The 24515-nt window shown below is 47.9% G+C and overlaps 1 protein-coding gene across 2 annotated transcripts in view; it reads right to left on the bottom strand.

Annotated features, from left to right (window-relative positions):
* GLP1R (glucagon like peptide 1 receptor) overlaps nt 1-24515 on the bottom strand; it is a 322308-nt gene that overhangs the window by 54297 nt on the left and 243496 nt on the right. The window contains exons 6-7 of one of the 2 annotated variants that reach the window (XM_073556283.1): nt 16501-16654; nt 4288-4447 (exon numbers count right to left, since the gene is read on the bottom strand). In XM_073556283.1, coding sequence (XP_073412384.1) covers nt 4288-4447; nt 16501-16654 — 314 coding nt within the window. Of the gene's footprint in view, nt 1-4287; nt 4448-13697; nt 16655-24515 lie in introns of those variants that run through there. The other variant, XM_073556282.1, reaches the window with a different exon arrangement.

Raw genomic sequence — 24515 nt, 5'->3', positions numbered from 1 at the left:
AATGTTTACCTATACTGGGGAGAACAGCTACCTACACCGGGAAGAATGTTTACCTATACCGGGGACAATGGTTACCTATACTGGGGAGAACGGTTACCTATACCGGTGAGAACAGTTACCTATACCGGGGAGAATGGTTACCTATACCGGGGACAACGGTTACCTATACTGGGGAGAATGGTTACTTATACCGGGGACAACGGTTACCTATACTGGGGAGAACAGCTACCTACACTAGGGACAACGGTTACCTATACCGGGGAGAACGGCTACCTACACCGGGGAGAATGTTTACCTATACCGGGGACAATGGTTACCTATACTGGGGAGAACGGTTACCTATACCGGTGAGAACAGTTACCTATACCGGGGAGAATGGTTACCTATACCGGGGACAACGGTTACCTATACTGGGGAGAATGGTTACTTATACCGGGGACAATGGTTACCTATACTGGGGAGAACAGCTACCTACACTAGGGACAACGGTTACCTATACCGGGGAGAGAGGTTACCTATACCGGGGAGAATGGTTACCTATACCGGGGACAACGGTTACCTATACTGGGGAGAACGACTACCTATACCAGGGACAACGGTAACCTATACTGGGGAGAACGGCTACCTACACTGGGGTCAACGGTTACCTATACCGGGGAGAGAGGATACCTATACCGGGGAGAGAGGTTACCTATACAGGGAAGAGAACGGTTACCTATACCGGGGAGAGCGGTTACCTATACCGGGGAGAGCGATTACCTATACCGGGGACAACGTTTACCTATACCGGGGAGAGAGGTTACCTATACTGGGGAGAGCGGTTACCTATACCGGGGAGAATGGTTACCCATAAAGGGGAGAGAGGTTACCTATACTGGGGAGAACGGTTACCTATACCATGGACAATGGTTACCTATACCAGGGAGAACAGTTACCTATACCAGGGGGAACGGTTACCTATACCGCGGAGAATGGTTATCCATACCAGGGAGAAAGGTTACCTACACCGGGGACAATGGTTACCTATACTGGGGAGAACGGCTACCTATACCGGGGAGAATGGTTACTTATACCGGGGAGAACGGTTACCTACACCGGGGAGAATGGTTACCTATACCGGGGACAACGGTTACCTATACTGGGGAGAACGGCTACCTACACCGGGGAGAATGGTTACCTATACCGGGGACAACGGTTACCTATACTGGGGAGAACGGCTACCTATACCGGGGAGAATGGTTACCTATACCGGGGACAACGGTTACCTATACCGGGGACAACGGTTACCTACACCGGGGACAACGGTTACCTACACCGGGGAGAATGGTTACCTATACCGGGGACAACGGTTACCTATACTGGGAGAACGGCTACCTATACCGGGGAGAATGGTTACTTATACCGGGGACAACGGTTACCTATACCGGGGAGAACGGCTACCTACACCGGGGAGAATGTTTACCTATACTGGGGAGAACAGCTACCTACACCGGGAAGAATGTTTACCTATACCGGGGACAATGGTTACCTATACTGGGGAGAACGGTTACCTATACCGGTGAGAACAGTTACCTATACCGGGGAGAATGGTTACCTATACCGGGGACAACGGTAACCTATACTGGGGAGAATGGTTACTTATACCGGGGACAACGGTTACCTATACTGGGGAGAACAGCTACCTACACTAGGGACAACGGTTACCTATACCGGGGAGAACGGCTACCTACACCGGGGAGAATGTTTACCTATACCGGGGACAATGGTTACCTATACTGGGGAGAACGGTTACCTATACCGGTGAGAACAGTTACCTATACCGGGGAGAATGGTTACCTATACCGGGGACAACGGTTACCTATACTGGGGAGAATGGTTACTTATACCGGGGACAACGGTTACCTATACTGGGGAGAACAGCTACCTACACTAGGGACAACGGTTACCTATACCGGGGAGAGAGGTTACCTATACCGGGGAGAATGGTTACCTATACCGGGGACAACGGTTACCTATACTGGGGAGAACGACTACCTATACCAGGGACAACGGTAACCTATACTGGGGAGAACGGCTACCTACACTGGGGTCAACGGTTACCTATACCGGGGAGAGAGGATACCTATACCGGGGAGAGAGGTTACCTATACAGGGAAGAGAACGGTTACCTATACCGGGGAGAGCGGTTACCTATACCGGGGAGAGCGATTACCTATACCGGGGACAACGTTTACCTATACCGGGGAGAGAGGTTACCTATACTGGGGAGAGCGGTTACCTATACCGGGGAGAATGGTTACCCATAAAGGGGAGAGAGGTTACCTATACTGGGGAGAACGGTTACCTATACCATGGACAATGGTTACCTATACGATGGACAATGGTTACCTATACCAGGGAGAACAGTTACCTATACCAGGGGGAACGGTTACCTATACCGCGGAGAATGGTTATCCATACCAGGGAGAAAGGTTACCTACACCGGGGACAATGGTTACCTATACTGGGGAGAACGGCTACCTATACCGGGGAGAATGGTTACTTATACCGGGGAGAACGGTTACCTACACCGGGGAGAATGGTTACCTATACCGGGGACAACGGTTACCTATACTGGGGAGAACGGCTACCTACACCGGGGAGAATGGTTACTTATACCGGGGACAACGGTTACCTACACCAGGGAGAATGCTTACCTATACCGGGGAGAACGGTTACCTACACCCGGGAGAATGGTTACTAATACCGGGGACAACGGTTACCTATACCGGGGAGAACGGCTACCTACACCAGGGAGAATGCTTACCTATACCGGGGAGAACGGTTACCTACACCCGGGAGAATGGTTACCTATACCGGGGACAACGGTTACCTATACTGGGGAGAATGGTTACTTATACCGGGGACAACGGTTACCTATACTGGGGAGAATGATTACCTACACCGGGGAGAATGGTTACCTATACCGGGGACAACGGTTACCTATACCGTGGCGAGAGGTAACCTATACCGGGGAGAGAGGTAACCTATACCGGGGAGAATGGTTACCTATACCGGGGACAACGGTTACCTATACTGGGGAGAACGGTTACCTATACCGGGGACAACGGTTACCTATACTGGGGAGAACGACTACCTACACTGGGGAGAATGGCTACCTATACCGGGGACAACGGTAACCTATACTGGGGAGAATGGTTACTTATACCGGGGACAACGGTTACCTATACTGGGGAGAATGATTACCTACACCGGGGAGAATGGTTACCTATACCGGGGACAACGGTTACCTATACCGTGGAGAGAGGTAACCTATACCGGGGAGATAGGTAACTTATACCGGGGAGAATGGTTACCTATACCGGGGACAACGGTTACCTATACTGGGGAGAACGGTTACCTATACCGGGGACAACGGTTACCTATACTGGGGAGAACGACTACCTACACTGGGGAGAATGGTTACCTATACCGGGGACAACGGTAACCTATACTGGGGAGAACGGCTACCTACACTGGGGTCAACGGTTACCTATACCGGGGAGAGAGGTTACCTATACCGGGGAGAACGGTTACCTATACAGGGAAGAGAGGTTACCTATAATGGGGAGAACGGTTACCTATACTGAGGAGAGCGGTTACCTATACCGGGGACAACGGTTACCTATACCGGGAAGAGAGGTTACCTATACCGGGGAGAACGGTTACCAATACCATGGACAATGGTTACCTATACCAGGGGGAACGGTTACCTATACCGGGGAGAATGGTTATCCATACCGGGGAGAACGGTTACCTATACCAGGGGGAACGGTTACCTATACCGGGGAGAATGGTTATCCATACCGGGGAGAACGGTTACCTATACTGGGGGAACGGTTACCTATACCGGGGGGAACGGTTACCTATACCGGGGGGAATGGTTACCTATACCGGGGAGAATGGTTACCCATACCGGGGAGACCATCAGCGGTGGATGTATTGTCAGGACCGGATCTAACATTCTGCATATAAATAAGAATGTTTCCAGTCGCTGACAGGAAGCAAATTTATTGACAAATTGAAACACAAAGTAAATTAGAAAGTTACAGAACTTTTCAGCATGAAATTACTGACAGTTTTATAACCGAGCGCACTGCATGGAGAAAGCCGCGGACATGAAGCCACCGCACCATTCCCGTCTGGACATTGGTGTCACCACAACCATAGATGCTCCATAGACTGAAGGGGAAAACATCAATCACCTGCCACAATACAATGTATAACGGAGCCGCCGGCCGCACTCACCCCATCCGATGCACAGATAGAAGCTGAAGAGCCTCTGCTCGGAGAACACGGACAGCACCAGCAGGGTGTGCAGGTAGATGCCCTCCACCAGCAGCCAGTAATAGTTCGCTGCCACACAATACTGCATCATTACGAAGACCAGGCGGCAGCTGAGCGACTCCTGCGGAAACCAGACCTCAGATTAGTGGACGATCCCACCAACATAGGGAGCAAAGGGTTAAATGAAATCTGTTGCTAGGTTTTATCAAGTGGTAAGTAACACCCCATTACATATATACGTATATACACACACATACATGCACAGGAACGGACATCGACAGAGGAGCCCCCCGTGCAAGAATAATGGACCCTTTGCAGTCCAATAGGACATTATAATGCCCAGTTCCAGCTGTTTTGAAGGTGGATGAGGCCCCCTGACCCATCGCTCCCAGCCGTCCCGGTACTGTCCTGGTTTTAGTCCCGCTGTCCCGGCAGATCAGGGCTTCGTCCCAACTTCTAATACTCACCTCTCTCTGACGTCATCATTGTTCCGTAACTCCTCCACATCGGGAGCAGGGCCGCATGTCTCTGCTCTGACAAATTAAATTAACTATTTTCTGGTCTCCCCGAGACTCGAACTCACGTTTCCAGGCAGCAGCTCTAGGTATGAGCCACAGCCCACAATGATACACATAGGAGAATCTGGTAATCTGGAGTTGTATTGCAGGCAGTGAACCCAGAAGCTAATTATACAGGTGCATAGAGATACATTGTATATAGCAGTGTATTTCTATGTCCCTGTATTCTAGAGGTGAAGAAAGAGTCAGGTTTTTTGTTCTTATAACCTCTTAGTCGCAGAGCCAATTTTGACTTTTTAGACCAGTGTCACTTTATGTGGTAATAACTCTATAACGCTTAAACGGATCCCAGTGATTTTGAGATTACTTTTTCATGACACATTGTACTTTATGTTAGTGGTAAATTTAGATCAATATGTTTTGCGTTTATTCGTGAAAATATCGAAATTTTTTAAAATTTACCATTTTCAAACTTTCAATTTTGATATCCTTAAACCAGTTAGTCATGCTGCACAAAATAATTAATAGATAACATTTCCCATATTTCTACTTTACATCTGCATCATTTTTAAAACATCACTTTATTTTGTTAGGCTGTTAGAGGGGATAAAAGTTTAGCAGCAATTTCTCATTTTTTCAAGACGTTTACAAAACGTGTTTCATAGGAAACTATTCAGATTTAAATGGACTTCAAGGGGTTGATATATTGGGAATTCTCCAAAACAGACACCATTTTAAAAATTGCATCTCTTAAAAACTTCAAAACTGTTGTCAGGAAAAAAATTTTAACTCTTCAGGTGCAACACAGAAATTAATACAAATTCGAATGCGAAAAAAAAAAATATTTTTTCCTCTAAAATGTTGCTTTAGCCCCAATTTTTTCACTCTTACAAGGAAAAGCACAAGAAAATGGACTCCACAATTTGTTACCTAGTTTCCTCCGAGCACGCTGATGCTTCACATGTGGTCAGACGCCTCTGTTTGGACAAACAGCAGGTCTCAGAAGGAAGGGAGCATCATTTGAATTTTGGAACAAAAATTTGGCTGAAATAGATTGCGTGTGCCATGTCGCATTTGCCGGGCCCCTATGGAATCCAAACGGCAGAAAAGCTGCCACAAGTGTCCCCATTTTGGAAACTACACCCCTCAAGGATTTTATCCAGGGGTATAGTGAGCTTTCTGAACTCACATGTAGTACACAGAATTTGATAACATTAAGTCGTCACATTGAAAATTTTCACTTTTTACATGATGTACAATAACAAATGATATTGTGGTACCGTGTTAGCCAGACAAATCAATGTGAATACTTCTCTGCCTAATTATGACAAAAGTATTCTCGGAGGGATTCCTTTATTGGCTAACCAGAAAATGATATATGTTTGCAGCTTTCAGAGCACAGGCACCTCCAGGGCACCTTGTACGTTGTAACATGTACCCCACAATGGAGGATGTACATGAGTAGAAATCTGTGACCTTATAGTCCTGATGGACTCCAGATAACTAAGAACTTTCCCACCGCCTCTCCATTTGTAGCAAAATGCCTAATTTGATTTCCTTGGCTTATCACCTCTGCCACCTCACAATATCTCTGAAGTGTTGTGCCTTGGTCTTATTAATTCATTTGTAATCCTGCATGAAGAAGGAGCCGCTGTGCTCTGAAAGCTGCAAAACATACATTATTTTCTGGTCAGCCAATAAAGGTACCACTCCGAGAATACTTTTATCCTCATTGGGCAGAAAAGTATTCACATCATTATTTACATGAAAATGTTGCTTTAGTTCCAAATCTTTAACTTTTGCCAGAGGTGTGAAAATGAAAAAGTGGACCCCACAGTTAGTTACTCACCACACAAGTAGTCGAAAAGTTCTGTTTGGACACTCGGCCGGGCTCGGAAGGGAGGAAGCGATATTTGGAATGTAAATTTGGCTGAATAGATTGCAGACACCATGTCTCATTTGCAAAAGCCCCTGAAGTACCAAAACAGCAGAAAGCGGCACAATTGACCCCGGCTTGGACACTAGGCCCATGAAGGATTTAATCTAAGGGGGTGTTGAGCTTGTTGAACCTATTAGGTGATTCACAGAACTTTTTAAAATGTGGATGTGAAAACGAAAATTATGGGTTTTTTTTCCGTTAAAATGTTGTTTTAGCCCCAAATTTGTAATTTTCACAATGGATAATAGGAGGAAACGGGCCCCATAATTTGCTACACAATTTGTCCTGATCATGCGGACACCCCGTGTGTGGTCAAAAACTGCTGTCTGGACACATGGCCGGGCTAGGAACGGAAACAGCGCTATTAGATTTTTGGAGCATAAGTTTGTCTGGAATAGACTGTGGGCGCCATGTCGCTCCAGAGATTCCAAAACAACGGAAACTGCCAGAAGTGACTCCATTTTGGAAGCTAGACCCCTCAAGGAATTCATCTAGGGGTAGACTGAGCATTTTTAACCTACAGTTGATTTAAGAAACTTTATAACATTTAGATGTGAAAACAAGTTACATTTTTTCCACTAAGATATTGTTTTATCACCAAATCTATCATTTACACGAGCGGTAATAGAAAATGATCCCATTATAGAATATGGCAGTGCCCCGTATGTGGATGCACAATACTGTCTGAGCTCACGGCAGGGATCGGACGGTGGGCTCCATCAGCCGAGCCCCTGAGGTCCCAGAAAAGCAGAAAACCCCACAACTGACCCCATATTGGAAACGCCACTGCTTAAGGATTTAATCTACGGGTGCAATTAGTATTTTGAACCCACAGAATTTTAAAACATTGGGATGTGGAAATATGTCATTTTAGTAGTAAAAATGTATTTCTTTTTTAATTTGCTGCAAATTTGTCAGGTAAAGAAGAGTAAATAGGCGACACTGGACCCCACAATTTCTTGTGCAATTTCTCCTGAACGCGATGCTGCCCCAAATGTTGTCAGAAATTACTGTCAGGCCACAAGTCCGGGCAGAGAAGGAAGGAGCGCTATTGGGCTTTTGGAGCACAGATTTTGCTAGAATAATTTGCGGGCGACATTTGCGGAGCCCTGAAGGTGCCAGAACAGCAGAAAAAACCCCAATAGTGACCCCATTGTAGAAACTGCACCTCTCAATGAATTCATCTACGGCTGCTGTGACTACTGTGTAACATCCACGTCGGGATTTATTCTGGAAAATGGCAAATATGCCAGAGGCCCGATATATTGTAGAGCCCCATATACTGCAGTGCCCCCATACATTGTGTCCCCATACAGTGTAGTGCCCCGATATATTGTAGAGCCCCATATACTGTAGTGCCCCCATACATTGTGTCCCCATACAGTGTAGTGCCCCGATATATTGTAGAGCCCCATATACTGTAGTGCCCCCCATACATTGTGTCCCCATACAGTGTAGTGCCCCGATATATTGTAGAGCCCCATATACTGTAGTGCCCCCCATACATTGTGTCCCCATACAGTGTAGTGCCCCGATATATTGTAGAGCCCCATATACTGTAGTGCCCCCCATACATTGTATCCCCATACAGTGTAGTGCCCCGATATATTGTAGAGCCCCATATACTGTAGTGCCCCCCATACATTGTGTCCCCATACAGTGTAGTGCCCCGATATATTGTAGAGCCCCATATACTGTAGTGCCCCCATACATTGTATCCCCATACAGTGTAGTGCCCCGATATATTGTAGAGCCCCATATACTGTAGTGCCCCCCATACATTGTGTCCCCATACAGTGTAGTGCCCCGATATATTTTAGAGCCCCATATACTGTAGTGCCCCCCATACATTGTGTCCCCATACAGTGTAGTGCCCCGATATATTGTAGAGCCCCATATACTGTAGTGCCCCCATACATTGTGTCCCCATACAGTGTAGTGCCCCGATATATTGTAGAGCCCCATATACTGTAGTGCCCCCATACATTGTGTCCCCATACAGTGTAGTGCCCCGATATATTGTAGAGCCCCATATACTGTAGTGCCCCCCATACATTGTGTCCCCATACAGTGTAGTGCCCCGATATATTGTAGAGCCCCATATACTGTAGTGCCCCCCATACATTGTGTCCCCATACAGTGTAGTGCCCCGATATATTGTAGAGCCCCATATACTGTAGTGCCCCCCATACATTGTGTCCCCATACAGTGTAGTGCCCCGATATATTGTAGAGCCCCATATACTGTAGTGCCCCCATACATTGTGTCCCCATACAGTGTAGTGCCCCGATATATTGTAGAGCCCCATATACTGTAGTGCCCCCATACATTGTGTCCCCATACAGTGTAGTGCCCCAATATATTGTAGAGCCCCATATACTGTAGTGCCCCCATACATTGTGTCCCCATACAGTGTAGTGCCCCGATATATTGTAGAGCCCCATATACTGTAGTGCCCCCATACATTGTGTCCCCATACAGTGTAGTGCCCCAATATATTGTAGAGCCCCATATACTGTAGTGCCCCCATACATTGTGTCCCCATACAGTGTAGTGCCCCGATATATTGTAGAGCCCCATATACTGTAGTGCCCCCATACATTGTGTCCCCATACAGTGTAGTGCCCCGATATATTGTAGAGCCCCATATACTGTAGTGCCCCCATACATTGTGTCCCCATACAGTGTAGTGCCCCGATATATTGTAGAGCCCCATATACTGTAGTGCCCCCATACATTGTGTCCCCATACAGTGTAGTGCCCCGATATATTGTAGAGCCCCATATACTGTAGTGCCCCCATACATTGTGTCCCCATACAGTGTAGTGCCCCGATATATTGTAGAGCCCCATATACTGTAGTGCCCCCATACATTGTGTCCCCATACAGTGTAGTGCCCCGATATATTGTAGAGCCCCATATACTGTAGTGCCCCCATAAATTATGTCCCCATACAGTGTAGTGCCCCGATATATTGTAGAGCCCCATATACTGAAGTGCCCCCCATACATTGTGTCCCCATACAGTGTAGTGCCCCGATATATTGTAGAGCACCATATACTGTAGTGCCCCCATACATTGTGTCCCCATACAGTGTAGTGCCCCGATATATTGTAGAGCCCCATATACTGTAGTGCCCCCATACATTGTGTCCCCATACAGTGTAGTGCCCCGATATATTGTAGAGCCCCATATACTGAAGTGCCCCCCATACATTGAGCCCACCTTGTGCCTGTGGTGACAGGCACCCCGTAAATTAAGGGCTCTCTCCATTACAATAATGCCAAACATGTGGCCGCTTACCGTGGTTTCTCAGGAGCGGGGGAGGCATTAGGATTTGGGAGCCATGTCTCTTTTCCAGAGTCTTTGTTCTAGCAGTAAGGTGGGAACCCCCTATAGGTCCAGTGACAGATGACGCCGGACCTGAGTGGGGGCTGGTTTTATGCGGGATAAATTAGAGTTTTTATTGGTAACATTTTGGGGTACGATATATTTTTCGTTAAAAGAAAAAAAGGGGTTTGGTACCGTGTTAGCCGGTTGAAAAAATAATGCTCAGTGTGAAAAACAAGATAATCTTGCAGTGATGACAAAAATAAAATAAATGATGTTACACAGCAACTTTCAGGACTTCTCAGGTCCCTTCGTCAGGGAAAGCTTCTGAAGAAACACAAATATATGCACAAACAAACAAACAAACAAAGAAGGGGCATGGTGTAATACATGAACACTTTCACACCACTGATCTAATCCAATTAAGGATTTGGTCTCCAAGCTCAGTTTGTTTGTTTATTTAATTGTTCATTTATTATTATACCATGCCTCTTTTTTGTTGTTGTTGTTGTTGTTGTTGTTTGTGCATATTTGTGCTTCTTCAGAAACCTTTTTATACCATGCCTGAGGAAGGGACCTAAGAAGTTCTGAAAGCGGCTTTGTAACATCATTTATTTTAATTTTGTTAGCCATGTAAAGGTCTCATAAATACAAGATGATCTTGTTTTCCACACTAAGAGCATTATTATAGTTTTTGATCGCTTCCAGTATAAGGCTGGGATCACATTCCTGTGTTCTACGCTACAAAAATGTGATTCAGACTAAACCCCCAAAGGAACTACTCACTATAATGAGAGAATACAATAGCCAAGGTATACAGCAGCATCCTACATGTAAAGCAGTAACACGTCGGTGCTATAATATTGGACAATCATGGATCAGTCGCTGCTATACATTAAACGTGAATTATGACCAAAAGATCCTGTATCATCAAATAGTAACATCTTTATTAGAAAAGGACAGGATTGGACAATAGGAGGACATGTGCAAATTGCAAACTAAAGTGCAGCAGTGCTTAAGACGCGCTGGACTGACCCCAGCCACACCGAGGGATGTAATAAAGATATACAAATCTATTTAACATGTTAATCAAACATAAATGGCAATTTATCAAGAGTGTACAACAGTACAACACCAAGCTAGCCTGCACCACCTCAAAAGAAGGTCACAGTTATGAAAGGCACATATCTATTACCTAAAATCCATGTGTACAAAGGGCTATAATGCCCTACGATAATGCCTATCAAACTGTCATGTGCTGCTGCAACAATTCAAGCCATTGTCTGTAGGCTCATATAACAATGGGGAGACAAATAATCACTCCCACTGGGGGAGCCTTAGGCTCCTTCCTCAGGGCTCCCTGAGGAAGGAGCCTAAGGCTCCGAAACGTGCGTCGGGGTGACGCAAGGACTACCCGGTCATCCGAGGGTCTCTCTGAGGTAATGTTGGCTTGGGGTTTTTAACCCCTTCTGGGTGGGCGATAGTTAAGTCCCCCAGTGGGAGTGATTATTTGTCTCCCCATTGTTATATGAGCCTACAGCCTTTTGAGGTGGTGCAGGCTAGCTTGGTGTTGTACTGTTGTACACTCTTGATAAATTGACATTTATGTTTGATTAACATGTTAAATAGATTTGTATATCTTTATTACATCCCTCGGTGTGGCTGGGGTCAGTCCAGCGCGTCTTAAGCACTGCTGCACTTTAGTTTGCAATTTGCACATGTCCTCCTATTGTCCAATCCTGTCCTTTTCTAATAAACATGTTACTATTTGATGATACAGGATCTTTTGGTCGTAATTTTCTGTGGTTTCCACATTCATTTCACTATAAATGAGGCAGATGGAGACACTTCCTACTCCGTTTGGCGTCTGCTCCATCTTTTCAGGCGTGCACAGATATGTGATGACACACACTTTTGTGGTAAAAAGAATAAAATAATGGGACACTGCCGGAGCTGAGACCAGTCCAAAATGGTTCTATCTGACTCATAACTGAGTGGTTCCGTCAGGGTCCCATCTGAATCGCAATTTTTGGGCTTTACACAGAAACTCAGAGCTCAGCAGAGAGAACAGGACAAATGTAAGCCAAGCCTTATTACGATTTTTGGGAGGTAGAATGAACAAATAGACAGCAGTACAAGAATAGTCCTTATTTTTATTCTTACACAGTTCACTGTGCAGTATAAGGCCAGTTTCACACATCCAGATAATTCAGGTACCGGTAAACACGGTACCGGAGCTATCCGTGTCCGTATGTCCGTGTGGACACGGTACGTCCATGTGGCACACGTGTGGCAACCGTGTGCCGCACGTGCGCCGCATCAGGACCACATGGACGGCCGCCGGGAAGAAGCGCTACAGTAAGCGCTGTTCCCGGCGGCTGGTGCTGAACGCGGCTGACATTTTGCTCTCCTGCTCTGCCGGCAACAGCAAGCAGGAGAAGACTGAATGAAAACCAGATGTGGGGCCCCCTCTATTTGTGAACCAACCAAACGAAACTTACAGCTGGGGGCTGCAGCCCTCTGGTGTCAGCTTCATCAAGGTTGGTTCTCAAGAATAGAGGGGTCCCCACATCTATTAGATGCACCTATTCTGGAGCTTTGTCCGTTTCTTCCCACTTGCCCTGTAGTGGTGGCAAGTGGGTTAATAAGGGGTTAATTTCACCTTGCTATTATAAGGTGACATTAAGCCCGGATTAGTAATGGAGAGGTGTCAATAAGACACTGATCCATTACTAATCCTATAGTAAATAAAGGGATAAATAAACACACACAAAAAGAGCAAAGTATTTTAATGAAAGAATACAACACACACATTGTTTAAATCTTTATTACACTGCTAAATCCTTTGCGACGCCATCGATCTCCTGTAAAAAAGGTGAAAATAATAAAGCAACAATATACATTACCTGTCCGGCGCTCAGTCACGTCCCACGGCATAATCCATCTCCCGACTGCTCCCGACTGTAGAATGAATGGAAGCAGAGCGCAGACTCAGTGATGAGCGGTGACGCCACCGTGATCGTGCCGCCGTACTTGTACTGCTGTTTGCCTGAATGCACCTCCCACGTAGCATTACTAATACGGTGCATGTCGGGAAGGGGTTAAAAAATGCAAAGATACTTTATTACATACAAAAACTAAACTTTTCTGTCCTATAAAAACGCGGCTTCACATCTGCACCAAAAACGCATCAAATAAGGGGAAAAGGACTAAAAAATGCAGCAAAGGTGCAATAATCCGAGCAGATTGTCACTGTGCAGTTTGGTGCGGATCCTGCAGAAAATAAAGCCACAGTATTTCTGCCCCGTGTGAACACGGCCTTACAGACACCAGACGCCGGATGTCGTATAGTGACGCTACAGGAAGAGGAGAAAGTTCTGGCGGCTCAGACTGTGAATGAGGGAACAAAAAATAATCCCCAGGTCTCAACTAGAGATGAGCCGGACGCACAGGAGACGTCGCTCCGGCCCTGGGGGACCAAAAGCCGCCGCAGACGCCGGAAGGTGAGAGATTCACGGCCTCCCGTCCAGCCGCCTGGTGCCACTGACCTGGACACTGGACCGGACTCCCGGGAATCGGCCCGCTCATCTCTAGTCCCGGACTTGGGTCTGCGCCCTGCAGTCTCAGGCGTCTGCTGAATGTCCCTCACTGACAGCGCCCCTCTGACAACTCCTCCTGCCAGGGGAGGAAGAAATGGTAAATGGGCATGGACTGGGGTGTGCTCAGGTGCATGGCCAAAATGTGCAGTGACGCGCGCCACATAATTTGTCCCCTTTTCGGTTCTTCAATAGTGGTGAGGTGTGATCACACGTACGTGTCCTGTCTGTGGCCGGAGTCACGGATCAAACTCGCCAATGTAAGTCTGTGGGTCCGCGACAATCAGGCACCGCACGCGGACAACATCTGTCTGCAATCCTCGGGCTCCGCTCATGGTCATCGGCAGGAGACGCTCGCCGCAATATAGTGACTTCTTTTATTAAAGCATTCGAGAAAATCATTGAATTAAAAGCCGACACCGAGCAATGTGTGAACGAGGCCTCACCCTGCACCGAGCGATGGGGATCATGGAAAATGACGGCAAATCAGAGAAACATCGCTGGAAAATACTAACTATAGGCGAGCAAGGACCGCATTCTCATGAATTGTGTAGTTATTATATAGCGACTGCACAATGATTGCAGGACAATTATTCAGTGATTGTACAGTGATTGTGCAGTGATTGTATGGTGATTGTGCAGTGATTGTATGGTGATTGTGCAGTGATTGTACGATGATTGTATGGTGATTGTGCAGTGATTGTATGGTGATTGTGCAGTGATTGTGTAGTGATTGTGCAGTGATTGTACGATGATTGTATGGCGATTGTACAGTGATTGTATGGTGATTGTGCAGTGATTGTGTAGTGATTGTGCAGTGATTGTACGATGATTGTATGGCGATTGTGCAGTGATTGTATAATTGCACAGTGATTGTATAATAATTGTAGAGTGATTTCATGGTGATTGTATGGTGATTGCATGGTGATTGTGCAGTGATTGTATGGTGATTGTGCAGTGATTGTATGGTGATTGTGCAGTGATTGTACAGTGATTGTATGGTGTTTGTATGGTAATTGTGTAGTGATTGTACGGTGACTGTGCAGTGATTGTGTAGTGATTGTATGGTGATTGTGCAGTGATTGTATGGCGATTGTGCAGTGATTGTATGGCGATTGTGCAGTGATTGTATGGTGATTGTGCAGTGATTGTATGGTGATTGTGCAGTGATTGTATGGTGATTGTGTAGTGATTGTATGGTGATTGTATGGTGATTGTGTAGTGATTGTACAGTGATTGTACGGTGATTGTATGGTGATTGTGTAGTGATTGTATGGTGATTTACGGAGATTGTACGGTGATTGTATGGTGATTATGCAGTGATTGTATGGTGATTGTATGGTGATTGTATGGTGATTGTACGGTGATTGTGTAGTGCTTGTATGGTGATTGTGTAGTGATTGTATGGTGATTGTATGGTGATTGTACGGTGATTGCACGGTGATTGTACGGTGATTGTGTAGTGCTTGTACGATGATTGTGTAGTGATTGTATGGTGATTGTACGGTGATTGTATGGTGATTGTATGGTGATTGTGTAGTGATTGTATGGTGATTGTGCAGTGATTGCATGGTGATTGTATGGTGATTGTGCAGTGATTGTATGGCGATTGTGCAGTGATTGTATGGTGATTGTGTAGTGATTGTGTGGTGATTGGTGATTGTGCAGTGATTGTGTGGTGATAGTATGGTGATTGTACGGTGATTGTGCAGTGATTGTATGGTGATTGTGCAGTGATTGTGCTGTGATTGTGTAGTGATTGTGCAGTGATTGTATGGCGATTGTGCAGTGATTGTAAGGTGATTGTGCAGTGATTGTGCAGTGATTGTATGGTGATTGTATGGTGATTGTACGGTGATTGTATGGCGATTGTGCAGTGATTGTGTAGTGATTGTATGGCGATTGTGTAGTGATTGTATGGTGATTGTGCAGTGATTGTGCAGCGATTGTACAGTGATTGTATGGTGATTGTGCAGTGATTGTATGGCGATTGTGCAGTGATTGTATGGTGATTGTGCAGTGATTGTGCAGTGATTGTACGGTGACTGTATGGTGATTGTACGGTGATTGTATGGCGATTGTGCAGTGATTGTATGGTGATTGTGTAGTGATTGTATGGTGATTGTGCAGTGATTGTGCAGTGATTGTATGGTGATTGTGCAGTGATTGTATGGTGATTATGCAGTGATTGTGTAGTGATTGTGCAGTGATTGTGCGGTGATTGTACGGTGATTGTACGGTGACTGTACGGTGATTGTACGGTGATTGTATGGCGATTGTGCAGTGATTGTGCAGTGATTGTGCAGTGATTGTGCAGTGATTGTGTAGTGATTGTATGGTGATTGTGCAGTGATTGTGCAGTGATTGTATGGTGATTGTGCAGTGATTGTATGGTGATTGTGCAGTGATTGTGTAGTGATTGTGCAGTGATTTTGCGGTGATTGTATGGTGATTGTACGGTGATTGTATGGCGATTGTGTAGTGATTGTATGGTGATTGTGCAGTGATTGTATGGTGATTGTGCAGTGATTGTATGGTGATTGTGCAGTGATTGTATGGTGATTGTGTAGTGATTGTGTAGTGATTGTATGGTGATTGTGCAGTGATTGTGCAGTGATTGTATGGTGATTGTGCAGTGATTGTATGGTGATTGTGCAGTGATTGTGTAGTGATTGTGCAGTGATTTTGCGGTGATTGTATGGTGATTGTACGGTGATTGTATGGTGATTGTGCAGGGATTGTATGGTGATTGTGTAGTGATTATGCAGTGATTGTGCAGTGATTGCGTCACCTGGTAGGAGATGAGCCCTTCCCATTGGTTGTCCAGGATGGCGATGTCGTACATCCACCGCAGCACGGAGTCCTTGATGAAGACGGAGATGGCTCTCAGGATGAAGGAGGTGAAGAGGTTCAGGTGGATGTAGTTCCTCGTGCAGTGGAGATGTCTGCGGAGAGACACAGGGGGACGTTACAGCACACCCTGCTGGCTACCATGATAACACTTCTTGTCCACGTCCTTACTGCCTTGTGATTATCGGGACATTAACATTGATGGTGATTGGGTTGGATGAAATGTTCCTAGGATAACACTGCATCCCAACAGCACAGGCCCGGAAGTGTTGTCATGGGGGCCGAGTTGTTACAAGTTGCTATTTCTCCGTGCCGCCATAATGTACGGTATTAGATGCTGTAATAGCGCCCTGTACATTGCAGACGCTCCGCACGGTGCGCACAGGACTGTACAGGAGGCGCAGGCTGATCGGGGGCTGAGCGATTAGGAATAAACCTCGTTATTACATCACGATCTCACGGCGACGGAGCGACGTTATATCAGGAGCGGAAATCGCCACTCAGGGCGACTGCAGACAGGCGGGGGAGGGGAACCTCGGGGGTGGAGATAACTCAGCCCGAACATCAGAGTCCAGGCAGAAGAGAGGATGCGACTCTGATCACAGGATGAGAATGTCTCCAGCTGCGGTCACAGATCGGCTCCATCACTGTGTACTCTGCCATATTGCTGGCCATTCCACCCTGTACTCTGTGACAAACCCAGCTCTGCAGTAGATTCTTGGACAAACTCAGCTCTGCTACATGAATCGGTCTACTCTGCCACACCAGTGCCAGTTCTGCAATGGACTCTGTGACAAACCCAGCTCTGCATGGACTCTGCGACAAAGCAAGCACTGCATGGACTCTGTGACAAACCCAGCTCTGCATGGACTCTGCGACAAAGCAAGCACTGCATGGACTCTGTGACAAACCCAGCTCTGCATGGACTCTGTGACAAACCCAGCTCTGCATGGAGCCTGTGACAAACCCAGCCCTTCATGGCCTCTGTGACAAAGCAAGCACTGCATGGACTCTGTGACAAACCCAGCTCTGCATGGACTCTGTGACAAAGCAAGCACTGCATGGACTCTGTGACAAAGCAAGCACTGCATGGACTCTGTGACAAACCCAGCCCTGCATGGACTCTGTGACAAAGCAAGCACTGCATGGACTCTGTGACAAAGCAAGCACTGCATGGACTCTGTGACAAACCCAGCCCTGCATGGACTCTGTGACAAAGCAAGCACTGCATGGACTCTGTGACAAAGCAAGCACTGCATGGACTCTGTGACAAAGCAAGCACTGCATGGACTCTGTGACAAACCCAGCTCTGCATGGACTAAGCAAGCACTGCTCCATCACCGAGCCTCCTTGCTGATCCCGTCCGGCTTTAGAGCCTCCTGTGTAAGGGCTCATTCAGACTGCAGTTTTTCTTGCACCAGCTTCCGGTGTGTTTTTCACAGACGGCGCTCGCACCCATCATCGTCTATGGCGCCGTCCTGTGTCCGATTTTTACAGCGTCCGTCCATGGATTGGTGAAAACATCAGGCAGAACTCGGCACCTCCATTTTTTGTCTGTTTTGCACGGACTCTTTGACAGGAGAAGCTTCAGAAATTCCATCAGTTTTTTTTTTTATCCGAGGAACAGTGATGACCCTCCGACCGATCTCTGACCCTCCGACCGATCTCTGACCCTCCGACCGATCTCTGCGCCCAAGAGAAATCAGAGACGTGTGAATGAGGCCGAACTCCTCTCGGTTCCTCCGGTTCCTCCTGGCCGACCTCCGCTGATCCCGCCTGAGGCCGCTTCCTCCGCGAGTCCAGTTTGCTCCGCTGCTTCCGTTCCGAGCTCGCACCTTCTTCCATCGTCACATCTGGATCTCCGCGCTGCACCAGCGTCATCTGTCCGTGCTGCAGCGTCTCATCCGGGCCAAGGACCCCCAGGGGCCACACCTCACAGGTGACTGAGGGCTCCTGGGGGTCGGACTCCCATCATCCCAGGATCAGCAGATCCCCTCCTGTGCGAGGACATGAGGAGGACATTGGGGACAGATCCCCGCAGCCCCGGGGTCAGGATTTACAGCCGGCTCCTCACAGTCGTCATCGTGCCGGTAACTCATTAATATGCGCACAATTATGCAGATCGAGCGACTATGACATCAGCGTCAGTACAGGTCCGCTGTCAGGGGTCATCCTCAGCCCCCAGAGACCCTCCAGCGTCCGACCCCAATGACATCCTGTCTGCGGGAGATGTAATTGTAACAGAAAGTCAGCTCTGAAACTACAAGATGAATCATCTGAAATATACCCGGAATCGGCTGAGCCATGCCGCCCTGCCTTACAGTATGTGCTATACCCTAGTCACAACCAGAGCTGCAAGTACTGTAACTACACTGCAGCCACAACCAGAGCTGCAAGTACTATAACTACACTACAGTCACAACCAGAGCTGCATGTACAATTCCTATGCTCCAGTCACAACCAGAGCTGCATGAACAATTCCTATCCTCCAGTCACAGAATCTTGCTGTGCTCTTTGCTTTCTGTCGCCACTATACATAAGGCGATGTGCACACGCTGCGGATTCACCCGCGGATTTGTATCTGCAGATCCGCAGGTAAAGTGACCTGCGGTTTTCCTGCGGGTTGGCCGGCGGTTTTCCCCTGCGGTTTTCCTGCGGATTGGCCGGCGGTTTTCCCTTGCGGTTTATCTGCGGATTGGCCGGCGGCTTTCCCCTGCGGTTTTCCTGCGGATTGGCCGGCGGTTTTCCCTTGCGGTTTATCTGCGGATTGGCCGGCGGCTTTCCCCTGCGGTTTTCCTGCGGATTGGCCGGCGGTTTTCCCTTGCGGTTTATCTGCGGATTGGCCGGCGGTTTTCCCTTGCGGTTTATCTGCGGTTTCCCCTGCGGTTTTCCTGCGGATTGGCCGGCGGTTTTCCCCTGCGGCTTATCTGCGGATTGGCCAGCGGTTTTCCCCTGCGGTTTTCCTGCGGATTGGCCGGCGGCTTTCCCCTGCGGTTTTCCTGCGGATTGGCCGGCGGCTTTCCCCTGCGGTTTTCCTGCGGATTGGCCGGCGGTTTTCCCCTGCGGTTTATCTGCGGATTGGCCAGCGGTTTTCCCCTGCGGTTTATCTGCGGATTGGCCGGCGGTTTTCCCGCAGATGGGCCGGCGGTTTTCCCCTGCGGTTTGACACCTGGACAATGGAATAGGCGGCAAACCGCAGCGGAATCCGGAATGTGCACCGCGGATTGTAATTCCCATAGGCTTATATGGTCCTGTACACTGTCTGCAGAACTGCTGCCGATCCGCACAGGCCAAATCCGCAGCGTGTGCACATCGCCTTACATCTGAGTAATTTCTGCTTTACTTTACCTTTTGTTGTATTACTCCAGTTACAGCCAGAGCTGCAGTCATAATTCCTATACTCTCGTCACAGCCAAAGCTACCCTCTCAACTCTTTCTGGTTGCTGCCTGGATTCTGCCTGTACGAAGAGACAACATGAGACCAGACAGCAGATGAGCTAAAAAGGAAATTGCGGAATTCAGACTGCAGCTCTGGAAGTAACTGGAGTCTAAAACTACTTCTGTGTCAGTCTTCACTGAAATTCTGGCATTCTACTCATCAACCAGGGAAATCGGATGGTGCTAATAGTATAGTGTAGAGCAAAGCATTGTGGGAAAACACTGGGAATATGAGAATTGATATCAAATATGGCTGCGGAGCATTTCTGCAGAAGACACAATGGGTCAGATTCTCCTTGGTTTTCCCGATATTTGCTGCATTAAAAGTAAATAAATCAGCGACAAATGCGACTATAAAAGAGATAAAGCGTCAGATCTGCGCGGGGGGCGGAGGACGAATAATCCTCACGTAACCGCCGCTCAGACATCATTACTCCGCACTAATGACCCGAGAGCGGCAGGAAACGCGGCCACAAATATCAGGGCAAGAAATGAGGCAGCCCGCTCCGCCGGACCACCGTGTTATGATTGAGTCACCGTAGGAGGCAGACACAAAAATAGAAACTACGTCCAGAAAACCAGAGAAGTTGGCAACTATCAGATTGCAGACCCCTGAACCTATCAACACAACTAGCAGTAGCCGTGGGGGGTTCCTACGGTGCCCTAGACCCCTCGATCACAGCCGGAGAGCTAAATAGCCTAAAGACAGAAAAGGAAATCTAAACTGCCCTAGAGCAGACCCCAAAGTAAAAGGCAGCCCCCAACATATAATGACGGTGAAGCAAGATGAAAAAACACTCACACAGATAGAAAGATAGGCTGAGCAAACGATGGGGCCCAAGCTAACTAAACAGAACAGGAAAGGAAGGTTGCTGTCTGCAATCTGCCAAAACCCTATCAAAGACATAAGCCAACAAGCTGATATGCAAAAAGACCCTGAAGCAGCTAGGCTTCAAAAACTAAATCAGCACTCAGGTATTTTCAGAAGACAGAGCTAAAGGAATTCAGCTCACCCCAGCAGGGAATGGCAGAAATCCAGAAAAACAAAGCAAAACAAAGTCAAAGCACAAATGCAAAAAGCCGAGCAGAAAACTTAGCTTTAGAAGAGCAGGAATTCAGACTGGTCTCCAAGGATTCCACAGAGAAATCACCCGCAGGGCGGAAGGGCGTTGGCAGCCTTATATCCAGTCAGTAACTCCACTCAGCCAGTCATCATCATTAGGCTCAGGTGTTTGATAATCAGGCTCACTACCTTTCTTTACCAGAAGAAGGAGTTCCTCGGGCCTCAGTAGTGAAGGGGAAAATGAACTCACAACACCACCGGCAGCGAGTCCAGGCAAGAGATATAAGGCGCTGCTCAGGAAAGCGAGGCAATAATCTATAGGATTTATTACATATCAGGGGTGGGAGAGGGGGGGATATAATATCCGAATCACCGGCCGTGTCCGAGGGATAAAAGGCGGAGCTACAAATGCCCATCTTAGCGAGTTAGAACAGAACTAGACAATCACCCGGTCGTAGTAGAGGTCTTGATGGAAAAGTCCGTGGCCAAGCGAGAGCCTCCGTCCATGAAGAGACTGGGCCCTCGATCTTGAAGTGCGTGGTAGAGGTACCGAAGACGTGCAAGAAGTCAGTACCACTGAGGGTGTGTATGAAGCCTTTAAAAAGGCGGTGGAAGCAGGTAGGGTGCACTGGGCGCCTGAGACTCAGCAGTTGGTCGTGCTGTGGACCAGGGAAGACACAGTGAAGCGGATGGCAGTCCTGAGGGATATGCATCTACAATGTCTCCACACGAAACAGATGATCATGTTGAGGAATATGAAAGCCGCTCGACGTCTGGAGCTGGCGAGGGAAGGTAAAACTCGACTGGGCTGGGTGGAAGACGTAATTCCGGTAGCCAAACATCTGGTGGGGAAACACATGAAAAAAGGGCAGCATCCAATACCTGAAGAAGACCATGCTATGGTCGAAACGTTGCACTGATGGCAGAATAAAGCGTTTCTGGAGTTTTCTCACCTGGATTGGATGCTGACCTTTTTTCATGTGTTTGCTTAAGCTTTTGGTCCATTTGGGTCCTTAGACTTTGGAGCGTGCATCCTACAGTGTCTGTTGTGCAGTCGGCTGCTTCTGCACATCTGGTGGGGACAGTCATTGAGAGGCTTGGAAAAGTGATGCAAGAGCTTGTGAATAGATCCGGTGTGGCGAGCGTGAGGATCCCACCTGATGGTGAAGTCCAGGTAGCTGGTGAAGATGGCATGGTTCCAATGGTTGGAAAGCCTTAGGAACATCCGAATGCTCCAGGAATATTGGGTAACGTACCTGCAGGAGATAGAGCAGCTAAGACTGGACCGACTGCAGATGTGGAACATGAGATGGCGTCCGCCTGCATCCCGGGGTATAAGGACCAGAAGGTAGCCTCCAAATAACGAAATGGCAGGTAGCCAAAGACTTTCAGCAAGGCAAGAACATTGAGAATCGGCAGGTGGCAGTTCTACTCTCAGTATGAGGCTGAGAGACCTGGACAGTAGCTCCTGTGATGTACTAGATGGGTCAGACTCAGACCAGACAGTCGGCACGACTGTAAGTGGGACTTATGACCGCACCAACCGTGGAAGCCGGCCATGGAGAGGATGGGCGTATTGGAAAAGTGTGGAGACTAAAACGGGTCTGGTGACACAGACGGACTGTGACCTGAGGGCCAAATCTCAAGGCCTACGTACAGACCGCCGGGGGCGGGGAAGGTTTAGCAAAATGACAATGGTGGACTACGTCTCGGGAACGGACGCTTGAAGACGACTGAGAGGGCCCTCTCGACTGGTAGGGCAAGGTAACGTATGCCCGATCTCGAGACCTCTGGTTAATGACAGGTGTTCAACCCCACAAGTTTGAACAGAGGGGAGAGTATGTGACGCAGTGACCCCTGTTACAGCTAGGGGGCGCTGTGTGCGGGCTTCAGGATGCGCTCGGAATCATAATTATGATGGTGAATTAGGGACTGGCATTATTGTAAATGGCCGGTATGTGTCGTAGAGGTTCTCTGCGCTGTAAGCCCAAAATGATAGGGTTATGCTGGGACTTATAGTTCCACAAGTGTTTGATGTGTTTATTTATAAGGGGGGCTTATAGGGTTAGTCAGAGAGCAGGGCAGGAATTGACTAACCACACATGTACCGCCATCCATGGGTCGGTGGTTAAAACCATACAATGTGACTGAGGTCTGGTCACATGCTCAGAATATATGGACCTGAATGGTTCAGAGTGCTAGGTCCTGGAAGGTCTGTGTTGGAAGGTCCCGGGTGGGGACGAACTTCCTGAAAAGCATGCTGTGAGACCTTGGACCTGGTGGCCTGGGTGTTGGACGAACGTCCTGAATAGCACCCGGACAGGCCACATGTGTGTGCACAGCCTGGAACGGCCCTACACTGAGAAAGACGCCGTCCTGTTGAGGACTTTGGATTAACGAGGAGTCAGCCTGTGGAGCAGGAGCTCCTGAGAGGTAACCCAGGGTATGGGGAAAGAACTATGTGCACTGACAAAGGTCAGTTACTGAACTGTGCGGTCACCCGATGACTGGAGAGAGTCCGGCGTGACTAGTGAATGCTGTATAAAGCCACATGTGATGAAGTAATGGACTGTGTGTAAGCCGGTGATGTGCAGCCTGGCTTACGGTGCGGTTTATGACGCTTAAATAAACTGTATGGACTGTTTTGGGTGAAAAACCTGTGCCTGACTACGCTAATCTGCTGCCAAGCGAGTGTTCCCCAACACACACAGTAGGCGCTACGCCACAATATATAATATGGAAATGTGATTCTCCAGCAGGACTTGGCCCCTGTCCACACTGCCAAAAGTACCAATACCCGGTGTAAAGACAACAGTATCACTGGGCCTGATAGGCAGCAAACTCGCCTGACCTTAACCCCATAGAGAATCTATGGAGTATTGTCAAGAGGAAGACGAGAGACACCAGATGCCGAGGTTCTACCGGCTGTGCATGTAGAATTATATACAGATTGTTTTGGCGGTCACCAGATACTGATGATGGAGGCGACGGGCCATCACTAGATATTTATGATGGAGGCGACTGCGGGTCACCAGATACAGATGATGGAGGTGACGGACGGTCACCAGATACTGATGATGGAGGTGACGGACGGTCACCAGATACTGATGATGGAGGTGATAGGCAGTCACCAGATACTGATGATGGAGGTGAACGGCGGTCACCAGATACTGATGATGGAGGTGAAGGGCGGTCACCAGATACTGATGATGGAGGCAACGGGCGGTCACCAGATACTGATGATGGAGGTGACGGGCGGTCACCAGATACTGATGATGGAGGTGATAGGCAGTCACCAGATACTGATGATGGACTTGACGGGCGGTCACCAGATACTGATGATGGAGGTGAAGGGCGGTCACCAGATACTGATGATGGAGGTGAAGGGCGGTCACCAGATACTGATGATGGAGGCAACGGGCGGTCACCAGATACTGATGATGGAGGTGACGGGC

The sequence above is a fragment of the Dendrobates tinctorius genome, unplaced genomic scaffold (genome assembly GCF_039654945.1).
Source record: "Dendrobates tinctorius isolate UK_male_01 unplaced genomic scaffold, ASM3965494v1 ptg000232l, whole genome shotgun sequence".
NCBI classification, from domain to species: domain Eukaryota; kingdom Metazoa; phylum Chordata; class Amphibia; order Anura; family Dendrobatidae; genus Dendrobates; species Dendrobates tinctorius.
The sequence above is the reverse complement of the archived record's forward strand: the minus strand, read 5'-3'. Positions and strand labels throughout refer to the sequence as shown.